The following is a 14,139-nucleotide window of genomic DNA, read 5'->3' as shown; positions in this document are numbered from 1 at the left end:
TGCCGTGCTTGATGCACCCCAGGACACGGTTGGCCCTCCTGGCTGCCAGGGCACACTGCTGGCTCATATTCAACTTGCTGTCTACCACGGCCCCCAGATCCCTCTCTTCTAGGCTGCTCTCCAGCGTCTCATCGCCCAGTCTGTACGTGCAGCCAGGGTTTCCCCGTCCCAGGTGCAGGACCCGGCACTTGCTCTTATTGAACTTCATGCGGTTGGTGATCGCCCAGCTCTCCAACCTATCCAGATCCCTCTGCAAGGCCTTTCCACCCTCATTCGAGTCCACAACTCCTCCAAGTTTGGTGTCATCAGCAAACTTGCTCAAAATACCTTCTATTCCTACATCCAGATCGTTTATAAAAATATTGAAAAGTACCGGCCCTAAAATGGAGCCTTGAGGGACCCCACTGGTGACCGCCCGCCAGCCTGACGCAGCCCCATTTACCATAACCCTTTGGGCCCTGCCCGTTAGCGAATTGCAAATTTTATTTTTTTTTTCTCCCAGAATAAAATATTGCTGTATCACCTCCCAGTCTTCACTTTGTCTCTTACTAACTTTCAATAGAAAATCTCCTCAGATTCAGATTTGGATGCATTTTCATTTACAGCATCTTAATATATCATCTCTACAAATATTGTTTGTTTCCCTAATTATTCTCTATTACTTAAAACCCCCATCCAGCTATCCCCCATTAAAATCCCCCATTTCTCTAATTACATGGATATTCCTGATTTTATTTCTCAGTTATGAAAATAATGACTTTACATTTTCTGAAGATGTACATTTTTCTCTGAATTTGGGCAACATAATATTTAGTTTGAGAGGAGTTCTGAGTCATGATTTAGTAACTGGGAGAAAAGGAATCCTGTATTTAAAAGAAAGGCATAGCAATAGCCATTATCCAAAGCTGATAGCAGTTGAATTCTGATTAGGAATGAGACCTGTTTTTAGAATTGTGTTCACTGAAACACAACAAGAGTTAAATCTCCATGCATTGGTGTCTCCAACAGAAGAATGTGTATCTTCCTAGATGACTTAGGTGTGTCAAAGACAGTTTACTGGATCTGTTGGAGGACAATGTGGTGAAAGCCCCTTGAAGCTATACTGAATCACCCTATGATCCTTTATTGTATTGGATTCCACCTTTTTCCTAAGTTAATAAGAAAAATTTGAAGTATTCTTCTTTATGTACAAACAGCTATATGTTTAGCAGAGGATGTAGGATGGTGCTTCCCTGAGTCTGTTATGGAAAATATTCTGATTATCAAACTGTGAACTGTGTGTGGCATAATTTTCCTAAGCACTCAGGGAGTAGCATTCTTATTGTATTTACATGCCTCGAGTACTGCCAGTGCTTACTGTTGCCAAAAGTGGCTAAAAAACAAATGACTGTTTTCCAGAATTAGAGACTTTGCAATAATGTGTCTTTCTGCATATTTAAGCATGTCTTTTAAAACCTGATGCCAGGTGACTTCAGCACCTAATACCGTTAACAAAAACATTTCCATCAGCTAAGAATCCCTGTGACACATGGGCAGGGATTAAAAAAATGGGGATATTGAACAAAGGCTTCAGAACCCTAGTGACTGCCCAGGACTAGCCACTTCAGTTTGCCATGACTCACTGGGCTGCCAGCAGCAGCAGCTGAGAAGATGCCCCAGTGGTAACCTAGGTGCCTCTGCCACAAGAAGAGACAAGGACTCCATTGGGCACTCATACAGCAAGTTGCCCTTGTTCCTGAGCACCAGTTAGCTCCCTGTGGGGCTCTTTGAAACTGCCTGGATGCTCCTCAACAGCAAAATTAAAACCTGAACTAATTTAGATGTTTTTCATTCTATTTTTCATTCTATTTTTTCTTAACTTGTAATCTATGAAAATATCAGTGACAACCACTGCTAGTTTTCATGCATGAGATTTGGCTCAAAGTTAGCCCTGTGCTCTGGTTATGTTTTCTATGTGTAGAGCAAATAGCAAGCTCTGCCAGGAAAAGGACCCACAGTAATGACCTGACAGCACAAAGCACAGCAATGTATCAATCAATCATTCAATCAACTAATAATAGCAAGTAAGAAAAAAAAGAAAGAAAAGAGACAGAGACACTCACTCCTGTGTATTCTGAAAAACAAAAACAAAAACAAAAACAAAATGCTAATTCGTAAGAACTAGTCAATGGAATCATGATGGAATCGTGTCTTGTGTTTCTGAAATCTCTATATGCTGTAAAAAATCATGCATGGTGAAATAAATCATCCTTTAAAGGCAAATGGTCAATTGAAATCAAACTCTTGAGCTTTTTTTTTTTTTTTTTCTTAAAGATAAGCAATAATTTATTTCTCTTTCATCTTCACAATTATCACAGACTGCCTAGCTACATGACCAATGCCACTACAGAACACAGGAGAATTGCCCACCTACACTTTACTTGGACAAATACAATTGCAATTTACAGATTAAATGTACTGTACAATGTGTTGTTGGAAAAGGTCATTCTTACCTATATGACGAGATGTGACATATGATTTATAAACAGATGCAATCTACAATGTAAAACTTCAACAATTTGTTAAGCCAAGAATACAGTATAAAGCATTTTGTTTTGGTATTGTATTGTTACTAAAGTAGAAAAAAGAAAACTAGAGAAATAAATCCAGATCTGAACATACAGAATATGTATTAGGTTAAGAAATTAATTGGTTTCTCCACTTTTTTTTTGTTTTGCTTTTCTTTTTCATTTTTTTTTTTTCTACAAATGAGTAATATGAATATATTGCAGGATAAGGAAAGACTGCCAGATAAAGAAGGTACCGTTATATGAAAGACAAATGAAAAATTACCAGGTAATTTTGCTTACAAAAAAGGTCAAACTATAAACAGTCACAAAATATATAAAAATGCCACATTGAACGAGGCAATCGTACTCTACCTAAACTGGTAGTATACTCTCTGAAAGAAGTTGTGTTCATACAGTAGTAACTGATAAAAAGGCATTGTGCACTCTTGTGCCGTCTGGAGATTTAGCACCATGTGTCATCAGTTCTTGGATTGTCATCCAGTTGTCCAAGATTTTCTTGTTTCTCTTTTTCATCATCTTTTTGTGACTTAGTTCAATAATGTTAATTTCCTTTTTGCCCTCGCTGCCACTCTGCGGACTTTCCTTGAGACACTCCAGCCTGCTACGCATCATGAACTCCCGTCGCCTCCTTTGCTCCTTAGCTCGCACCAAATGCTGCTTCCGCTCTTCTTTGCTCCAGTAGCGACCCATCTTCATCTCACTCATTGTATCATCATCTGTCGTCATTCCACTGCGCTCCTCTTTAATTTTTAAGGCACGTTCCTTCAGGATTCTGTCTCGAACTGGTCTCTTTGTGATATACCTCGTCCCATCGCTCCTTATTTTCACTTTCCATTCCATCTTGGGCTCTGCACACTTCTGCGAGTCTTTGCACATGCTCACCAGGCTGAGTTGGCTTTGGGCATACTCCACGGCTGACTTCTGCTGGATCAGCTGCATATAGCTTTGATAATGCTTTGCATGAGCAGGTATATTCCCATACCTGTAAGAAGAGCTGTGATATGGGGACAGGTAGGGAATGTGCTCGGTGCTCTGCTTTTCTTGGTCTGTGAATTTGCCACTTTCTGATGCCAGCATGGTGTCTTCAGCAGCACTGTTTTGTTCAGTGGGTTTGGTTTTGGCTGAGGTTGTCTCCTTGTTGCTTTGTCCTGAGGATGACTGATTAGCCACAATTGTGCTCCTCAGGTTTTTCCTGTTGGTGATGCTGACCATCCGCTGGAGAGAGTTGTCAGGGGATCGCTCCACGGTCAGGGGAGTGCTCCTGCAACTTTCTGCCGTGTTGTAGGCACTGGAGCTGTCCTTGTCAGACTTCTCAGGGTGCTCCATGATGTCATCTAGTTTGCCTCTTTGCACATCTATGCTGGTGTTGTAATTCCTGAACCCTTCATCATGTAAAGCCCAAATGTCTCCGTACTGATCCCTCACCTTTTGGAGTCGGTGAGCTTGCATAATATTCTGACATTCGAGTTCAATGTTCCTCAGTTCCTCATTGAGCAGCTGCAGCTCATGCTCCACTCCATCTTGCTCTCTTCTGTTGCACTCTATCGTGCTGCTCGAGTAATACAGGTCATACTCCCCATGGTTTCGAATCTTACACTTCAGTTCCAGCAGCTGTCGAAACCTTTCACATTCCTCCTCTGGGTTCCCTATGAAATCAGACTCAATGTATTCCCCTGACAAAAAGCTTTCATTGCACTGGAGCTCAACACTTCCTAACGTATCCTGGCTGTGACCCAGCTCCTGTTTGCACTTCAGGGTAGCACTGTTCTGCTCTTCAGGTGCGTTTTCTTGCTCCGAGCTCTCATCATTACGCAGACTTTCATCTGTAGGTCCCACCCCACTGTCCTTTTCATGATTGTTGGATGATGAGGTTGCAGTGTCTGTAGTTCCATCCTCTTCCTCATGTTTCTTTGGCTAAACAAAGGAGCAAACCAAAGAGATTATCAAACACAGATCACATTACTGGAGAATATTTTCCAGCTCTGTTTTGCTTAAACAGCTGGGATCTGATTTAAGCTGAATTAAAACAGATCACCAAACAGCAGTCCTGCTGCTCATGGCTTTTAAACATTTCTGAGAGTCATGCTGTGGTGGCCATACTGAGTGAAGCAGATGAATTACAGCACTAGTGACATATCTTCTAAAGTCTGGAAAGAAATATTTCCCTCTCTAGCTAAGCCATCTCTTCTCAGTGCTTAAAGATAATGATCACCAGATGGTGCACTGTTTTTGATTCTGGATTATGGCCAGAGACTGGTGGAGTTGAAATCTTCTCAAACTTGGGAAAAAGCTTCAGTGCTGGTATCACTTCAAAAAAAATAGAGTATCAAACCAATCAAACAATGACTGGAGCAACCTAAGAGGGTATAAAAAGACTACTTTCATCAACGGGACTTTTTTTTTTTTTTTTAACCAGTGGACTCGGTGTGCTTCATGGAGATGGGGCAGGTTGAAGCCTGCAGAGAGCCAGCCTGTTCCACTACACTCTCCATGGCCCACTCTCACACTTCTTGCTTTCAGTAATCTTTTTCTGAAAGACTATTCATTTTGAATTCCAGGATTTTGCTCAAATAGACCTTTCTCACATCCCTGGAGACCATTTCTATTCCCTAGTTGGAGCTTATGTTCCATAAAAATAAAAACAGCCTTTTACCATTAAGTGTAGAACAACACTGAGTGCTTGCCATGGGCCTAATGTCAAGCTTTTAGGCTGTTGTTTTTTAATTCACACCCCACTCTTTGTACCTAACCTATTTATATTCTTTTATATTCAAAGAATGTGAGATAATGTCCCTCTGAAGAGACACATGCTTTTTATTTTTCAAACTGGATGTGAAAAGAATTTCCCCCTACTCCCCTTACTGAACAATCATACAGAGTGCAATTTATATGGCCTGTTCTCCAAATATCTAAGTGCACATAGTATCAACCAAATGCTTTTTCTCTTTTAGGAAGTATAATTGCGTAATTATGTATAATGGTAATAATAATCAAGGGAGAAAAAAGGTACAGTGCACCCAATGAAAGGGAACAAACTCAAAGAGGCCACTGTCATAATTCCCTTTTTCTCTTCTTTGACAGACAGTAAAACAGGATGAAACGTGTCTCCTATCTCCTCCTTTCTCCCCTCTTCATGTGCACTCCATGATCACACACCCTTCAGCTGGTTTTCTTTCTTCAAATGCAAGAAAAAATAATGGCCTAGTCTCAGAAAAACAAAGATAACCCCCGCCCCCAAATACAAAGTAATAGTGGAATAAAATAAATCTTGAAAGAAAAACAACATCCAGAGACTCCAGTGTTTGTGACAGACCACTTAAAATTCTCTGAAAGGATGTTTTAGCAATGTTTTCTCAGACAAGACTTGCAAAGGAAAACTTCTCTTTAGAATAGTAGCACACATTTTGTACTCATCCTTTTGCACACACATCTGGTAACAAAATGCATGATAACTGTTTAATTCACATGCACCTTTGGTAGCCACACTTGCAATATGTCAATTACTCTCTCTTCTCCAACAGGGAAGAAATTTTCCCCTTGAATTTTAAACATCATGGGACAGGATGTGTTCAGAGTTATTCAAGGGATTGTATAAAGGTTCAATGTTTCTTGATATTGTAGGGTCAGAAATTTCTGAAAACTTGAATTTGAAACTGTAAGGGACAAAATGTAATGAAAATTGTGCAAGTTTGTAAAATTCACTGGTACATATTTTTCCTATCTGAGATTCTCTTAGATCTTTCTATTTAGCAACAAATAAGCAAAGGTATCTTGTTGTTACAAGAGGAAGGAATATGAAGAGTAGTACCAATAACACTCTACATAACTAACTATGGCAGAATTGTTCTATAACTATCATTTAACCACTCCTTATTTCTTCAACTTATGCATTGCTATGAGATAGCATAAAGTATATTGGAAGGGTTTGGTTTTCTTTTTTTTTTTTAATTTATTTATTTATTTATTAAGGCTTGTATATTTTTCCAAAGTGGCTGCAACAATTTGGTTTCATTTTTATGAGTATCTGGAGAAGTGGTGGGAACATAACTGTCTTCATGCATCAGCTGTTTTTTTTTTTTTTTTTGAGTGACAAAATTTCATATTTTCCAGGGAGAAAAAACTCAATGTCTACAGAATCTTCAAGAAAACCAAGGGTAACCAGAAGAAGAGCAACCCAACCAGGTAAGTGACTAGAGTATTCACCAGGAATGCCAGAGATTTGGGTTTAATTTCATATTTTTCTCATTTACCTCTTCCAGGTGAGTGCTGCTACGTAAGCTATCCTAGTCTCTTCTCCCACCTGCTTTGGAACTGCTCCAGATTGTATTCACCTCTGTTGTCCCCAAATTTTTCAGCAGAGAGGTGACTCCAGTCTGGGTCATCTACACGGCACTCTGGAGACAGCACAGTGTCATCCATGATTCTCACTGCTCTGGAAAATGTTTAACGACTGACACAAGTGAGAACAGCTCCTTCAGACCCCGGGACAGCCTTGCTGCAGAATTGTTAGCTATTTGGGTGCCTGCCCCAAATGTAGGGCACCCTTGTGAAGGAGGAGGGCTATTATCCACTTGCTGACCCTGAGGGGGAAGCAACATAGCACAACTTGAATTCATATGACTAAACCCATGTTACCCCCTAAACAGGGTGACTTATACATACTGTGTGTGCACAGTTACATAGCTTCCAAAAGCTGAGCCACATGATGCTACTAGAGCTTTCTCTGCTATCTCCATCGTGGCACCACACCAGCAAAGCACATGTCTGGGCACATCTGATAAATCCTTTAATCCTTTAATTTCCACAGTATTTGAAAGAGACTTTACAGTTTGGGCCCACAGAATCAACACTTTGAGAATTAGTGTCTTTTCTCCTTACCACTTCAATCAACAATTTAAATTTTGTTTCTTCAACTTCCATGTGCTCTAGACATAGTGAACATAAGACACTGCCATCTACTATCCATAATTAATGCATACACAAGATGTAATCAAAGAAAAATCCATCTTTCCAGTCTCAAAGAAATCAAATGGGTGGGACTGAGCTGATCAAAAGTGTCTATAGTACAGACACCTGAATGTCAGGTAGTCACCTGGGGTTCTCCACTCTGTCATGAAGAAACAAATGTCTGTACAGTCAGATTCTTCTCAATCTAAAGCAGACATCCAAATGATGTTAAATACTTTCCCAGGATGTGGATACGTGCAACTAGTTCAATTAAGAAAACTGAAAATAATACAGGTATTTATTTTCTGTATGTTTTGAGATACATTAAAAAAAATCCACTCTGACTCAAGTAATGTAGTCCCTGGATTTTCTTCTCTGGACTTGTCATCTTTGCCAGAGCCCCTGAACATGTTCAGACTGAGCATTCTTTTACACCATGAAATTGTTTTAACTTTATTTTGAAAGGTAGCAAGCTTAATACCAGGTTAAGTCCCTTCTGAAAAAACAAGAGACGGTCTCCAATTACCAATGTGCTGCTTTTGTCAATGTTATCTATTATCTATTCCAAACAAAGTATTTGTTTTTAAATGTACATTGTCAATCTCTGCTACAATTATTTCTGTTTGAAATACCAAAGGGCTCCTTAGGCCTCATCTTTGCAGTGAGAACTCAGATAATGAGAACGCGAACCTGGCGGTGCGTACAATCAAGCAATAAATGAACCTCAAAAGATTCTGCATTTCAGCTCCAGCAAGCATTCATGCCTATAAAATGGCTAATCTTACAGGAATTCAAGCACTTTTCTATTCTCATTTTCAACTTAGGATGTACACTGGGACTCAAAACCCAGGCTGCTACTGAAGTTTGAAAACAGTGAGATTCAGGCAAGGGTTTTAATAAATCTAGCTGCTGGGCTCTCCAGTCAGCCTCTGACAGTGAAAGGGAGGCTGACCACAATGAGGGGAATTGCCAGTGGCAGGCTGACCATGAGATACCCCTGTCACCGGGGAAGACTGGGATTGATTTCAGTGGTGTATTAGAAGGCAAAATGCTCTTCTGCAAACAATGCTGTTCTTTTGAAACATGCCTCAAGAAGGAATTTCCCCCAGATATTTTTACTGCATTACAGCTTTGAATGAACTACAATGAATTACTCTACCTAATTCTTTCTTTTCTTAATAGGTTTTGATATATTCCATGATACTGATAAGAATTTCTGCATGGCAAATCTATGGTATTCTTGTAAAAGTTATCAGTGCTGCACAAAGGGCCACGACGTTCTGATGGGGAAGGAATACAATGAGTTATAAGAAACGGAGAATTACATCTTTCCTCTAGGTTTATTGGACTATTCTATACAGAGAAGATACAATTCTTGATTAAATTCTGTATGAGTAGCTCAAAAACACAAAAAAGACACGACTGCCTACTTAATTCTATACTATTCTTCATTACAAACTGTACCACATTTTTCTTTGACAGCTTAAAAATACTCGTATTTGGAAGGACAGTCTGCTATGATGTGCATTCATTCCTGCAGCTCACAATATTCATGCTGACATAGAATTATGAAGCCAGAGGACTGTGTCCTGGTTCACAAAAATTAAGCCTGGCATTGGAGCAAAATCTTCATGGCCAACCAGGGAGCTTGAAGCTACTCAGCTTGGCTACTTGCAGCTGCAACAAGAGCAGTTTCATTACACCGATATATTATGTGGGTCACCTCAGGAAACTGCTAGGTTTCCTAGCCTAACAAGGAGTAAAGAACTAGTTTTCTGACTTGCCGAGTCACTACATAGAGTCTAGAGACAGCAGCTGTCACAAATTACTGATGCACCATTACACATCAAGCTGCATTTGGTTGATTCAATTACTCATCAGAAGGGCAAAGAACTGTCTGTCTGTCCCAGAATTACTTCAAGCAATGCAATGTCAGACACCCTATAGAGTACAAGTGACCATAATCTTTTCAAGTGTAGCTCTCTTTTACCTTAATATAAAATCTCAACAGGGTAAAAAATACTCAGTATAAGATCTCAGTGGAAAAACAAACAAACAAACTCAAGTGGTTTGATGAAACCACCTCAACACTAACTGCAACCCAAATCCAGTGAAAAAGTCAAGGTTTGACAGGATACTGGGAGTGGAAAATTGCAACTGTGAAGTGATTTCAGAGGTCCCAAAATCTTGTGTCAGGGGTTAAAAGGGGTCTGTAGGCAGACCTGCTCAAGAATTTCCTCCAGAAGTGGGTGAAGATATCACTGCACAAAGTAAAATGCTTTGCAAAGAACAAGTGTTCTTTGTGACAGGAAATCTTTCGGTATCTAAGATAAAATTTCTGGTTAAAAAAATTAAAAGATGCCAGATCTCAGTTCAAAGCAGCTAGCAGTGCAGTATTAAGCACATTTGACCTGGGAAAGCAAGGCTTGGATCACTGCCTGGAAAAGAGGATCATAACTAAAAGGCCATTATACATTCCATCGCAAGGCTCCCTTCACCTCCGATACCAGAGTTATTCCACTTTGTGCGATTAATTAAATGCTTATAAGATCAAGGATTTGTAATCTGATCTATCATATTCCAGATAATAGACTTAATTGCTGAGCTATTCTGTCAGTGTCTCTGTCCCGATGAATATTTAATTTGTGTAAAGTGAATGGCTTTAATGGGAATTATCATCAGCGCCAAAGCAGGAAGGGAGGTGGGGACAGAACAGGCTAGATGCAAGTTGAGGCCCCCAGTGAGGACTTGGCAGTGCAGGATTTGAAGACAGGTCTCCCATTAGCTAAATAAGTTCCCTGGTTTCCAGAAGAAGTAAGGCTTTCAGCCTCTCTCCCTCTCTTCACTTCAAAGAAAAATGCCTCAGGCTTTGCTTTCGAACAATTCAGAATGGGGAAAAAAAATTCAAATTACAAAGTTCTGTGGATAGAAAAAGAGTTTCTCCCCAGCAATGCATATACAGAAGCCAGGAGATGAGGTGGGATGTTATGTGCTTAACTCCACATGGGTGTGCATGCTGACAGATCATGTGGTTCAGGTGTGGATAAGGTCACTTATGCCTTCCACAAACAAACAAACAAACAAACAAAAACAAAAACAAAACAAAACAAAACAAAAAACTGTACTGCTGGAAGTGCACATGTATCTTTGCCACAGCCCCATGGCTAACAGCACATATGGGCATGTAAAGGATAGGATAGCAGCAAGCTGAGACTGTGTTAACAGTATGCTTCTTTGCCTCCATTAAGCAAACAAACAATGAACTGTGCGCTGTTGGTGTAAGAAAAATATACTTGTATTACCAAAACACCTGTTGTTTCTTTTAAATACCTCTTCCGTCTTGTTTAAAAGTTAGATTACACGCTGTCTGGTGCACAGGCCAGCTCATACCTTGCACGTGTACAAGAGGAGCACCTGTCCCAGCTCAGAGCTCTATATAACACAATAATATAATCCATCAAAAAAATTACATAAAATATAACAGCATAAACCCCAAATACTTCAGAATTAAAGAAAGCAAGAAATAATATTCTGACAGCTCAGAGAAAATGAGAAATCTGCACTTACCACAGCTTCCTAAATTATTTGCTAACTTGTCCCAAACATCTATTGTTCTGCTTTGACCTACAGCACACTGGAGTTCAGAGCATCGTAGAGACAAAATTCTATCAAAGCTTTTGACTCCACTCTACAGCATGCCATTTCGTTCTCTATTAGTAACAAGGTATGCCTAGCAAAATTTCAAATAACACAACTAGTGGCAGTCCTACCTGCTCCACTTCATTGGCTGTGTACTGCATCGCTTCATTATGCTGCTCTTCCAACATTTCTAAGTTCAGCTCCTCCAAGAATTCATTCCTTTCATCATCCAGCCACCCTTCCTCCAGCTGCAAAGAATACATTAGTACATTATATTATGTCAGCAAGGATACACGCTAAAATAGGGTAAACCCAAATGGCAATGCTTGACTAGTTCTTTTTATCACAATGATTCACTTCAGAAAGCCAGGCGGTAGGAGTCCGCTTCTCAAAAAAGAAGGAAGAAAAAGATGGATAAAAAAAAATGGGACTCTCATGCCTTTTATCCTTTCTTGAAACAGTATGACTGATTTTCTCTCATAATGAAGGAGACTGCACAGCACAGACATTATTTCTTTTCAAAAGGTATTAAAGGCAGAGCGCATAATCCTGAAGCTGTCATGTTCATTACCGCCAAGAGCCACAGCGCCAAATGAGTGGCAATGTTACTAATAGGGCCATGAGACAACCGGGCTCTTTCCTTTAACAACCTCCGCCCCAGTGCTGTGCCCCAGTGCTGCATCCTTGATAGACGCCTTGTGTTGCATTTCTACTGCAGTTTTCCCATTGATCTTCCAGGTAAACAAACAGAGGAAGGTGACAGACAGATGCAGTGACTTGAAGGGCAGTTATTTTTGTTCTTTCAGTGCACCTGGAAAAAAGCCTCTACTGTTTATTTTTTTCCCTAAGTACTTTGAAATTTTGTGAAGATAGTGTTGCAAAAGGACAAGAGGGGACACTGTGTTTTCTGTCAAGTTAGTATATCCATTCTCTTCTCCACAACCCTGCATTGGGTTTATGTGGCAAGACCAAACAACCTTTGGAGCTTTACTGTTCTTGCTTGCCTTTTTTTTTTTTTTTTTTTTTTTTTTTTTTCCCCAGGGAAAGCACGAACACAGTCTTTCTCTACCATAAAGGATGCAATTTAATTTCTCACATTCGATTAAATTGCAGAGATAACCAAATCGGGAGGATGAAAGATGAATCTCACTTGGGTAAATCTGCTGCTTTGATCATGGTAGACCCTGTGCCTAACTTAACGTGAATCCTTATGTTACAGTTTTTAGAATAACAATAATATATGCCTTAGCATACACATGCACTACATACATTCTCTGCACATACAGACATGTGAATGCACATGCCTGTGCCATTTGTTTCCATATTAAACAGGTTATGTGCTCCTCTGGTGCTCTGCTTCAGAACTTAATTATCCATCAGTATTCACTGCGCAAATAAATGGTCAAAGAAGGTTTTTTTTCCCTGTTTCCGAATGACTGTGCTCAGCAGTCAGCCTTCGAGATTGCAATACCGCCATTACCATTTTCTATCTAAAAATAAAAGCCTGTTTAATCCTTCTCCCTTTTACCAGAGTCAAAGCAAAACAGCTACCTGATAACAGTTTGTGGACAGCATGATTTCTGACGTACTACAGCTACTCCTTCAGTTTTGCCTAATTATGATCTCAGAACACAATTTAAACTAAATTAAACTAAACAACAACAAAAAATCACAAATCAAGACACACTATTTTGTGTGATATGAAAGTAGCATCTACATGGGAAACTATACTGGTACGGATAAGTAATTCCTTATCTTATATTGATACAATCTTTTCATGTTCACCAATCTAAATAAATACAGACAACTAACTTTCATTGGGCAGGCATTTTATCAGTCAGTGGGTTTCTTATCTCTACAGAAAAAAAAAATCTTAGGGAAAAATCATTAAGAATAATATTGAAAAAGCCTTTCAAAACTTCTGCAACTTCCAATGCATGCTACGATTTTGCAATATCAACTGGTGCATAGCCCTTTTTTTGCTACACTTTTTGTCATCATTTTTATGGGAGCTGTTTCGACTGATGAAAAACAGAAAGGAAATGAATGCTGAAATTGTGAATCTTATATAAGTACTGGATTGAAGTAGAGATTCCAAGTGGCACTGAATTACACTTACTCAATTTAATTTATACAGAGTATGCAGCTAGTGAGACCGAGAAATATAAGATCAATAGCATGGGAGACAAATGGCAACATAACCAACTTTGCTTGAATTGCTGACAGATGGAGAGAACAGTGACAATATAATGTCTCTTTTGTTTTTCAATGGCTTATAAACAGAATATAAAGGGAAGTACAAAAAGTACTTTTCTTCCAGTCTACCTCTCCTTATTTTGATGATCAACCTGACACCTCCCCCTGCAATGACATAAAACAATCTTGTCATGGCATAATTTTATTTTTAATATGATTGAAATATTCCTAAAAGCTTTTGAAAATGTACCTCCTGAGATATGATTTGTAATGTACAACCTCCTTTTTTTTTTTTTTTTTTTTTTTTTTTTTGTGAACAGGGCCCTTTGAAAACAATTAGACCCAGAGCTCGTGAATGGTGTTGTAGTGAAATTCCCATAACTGGCACATAAATGAACAGTTTACGTGCTTGCTTACAAGTGCATGGGATAAAAAGGGCCATCAGCAGTGAAAAACTACAGCTTTGTGTAAGCTCATATAAATGACTGAGGTAAGCATGGGAAGTTTATTCCCAGAACAAAAAAGAATTATCAAACAAGTAATGCATAGTTTTCAAGTTCTACTTCATATTTTACTAATATCATATTACTGCTCTCAGCTTTATTTGTATATCTGCTTACTTTGTCTGCTGGAAAGGAATTGCTTAGCTTTGGGCAAACAAGCCCTGGTAATAACATACTATTTTCTTTGTTGGCTAAAAAGGGGCAAAGCTCTGCAATTATCTTTTTCCTCCTTCTGCCAGGAACCTTGGCATTCCTATTTCTCAGCAGTTCATTACTTATGGTGA

General features: G+C 39.3%; 1 protein-coding gene across 2 annotated transcripts in view; it reads right to left on the bottom strand.

The window, feature by feature from the left end:
* Window positions 1-2,305: 2,305 nt before the first annotated feature.
* Window positions 2,306-14,139, bottom strand: part of PDZRN4 (PDZ domain containing ring finger 4) — a 245,050-nt gene continuing 233,216 nt past the window's right edge. The window contains exons 9-10 of one of the 2 annotated variants that reach the window (XM_035340518.1): window positions 11,288-11,404; window positions 2,306-4,484 (exon numbers count right to left, since the gene is read on the bottom strand). In XM_035340518.1, the coding sequence (XP_035196409.1) occupies window positions 2,958-4,484; window positions 11,288-11,404 (1,644 nt within the window). In that variant the 3' untranslated portion in view covers window positions 2,306-2,957. The remainder of the gene's footprint in view (window positions 4,485-11,287; window positions 11,405-14,139) is intronic. The other variant, XM_035340527.1, reaches the window with a different exon arrangement.

The sequence above is a fragment of the Oxyura jamaicensis genome, chromosome 1 (genome assembly GCF_011077185.1).
Source record: "Oxyura jamaicensis isolate SHBP4307 breed ruddy duck chromosome 1, BPBGC_Ojam_1.0, whole genome shotgun sequence".
Lineage (NCBI taxonomy): Eukaryota > Metazoa > Chordata > Aves > Anseriformes > Anatidae > Oxyura > Oxyura jamaicensis.
The sequence above is the reverse complement of the archived record's forward strand: the minus strand, read 5'-3'. Positions and strand labels throughout refer to the sequence as shown.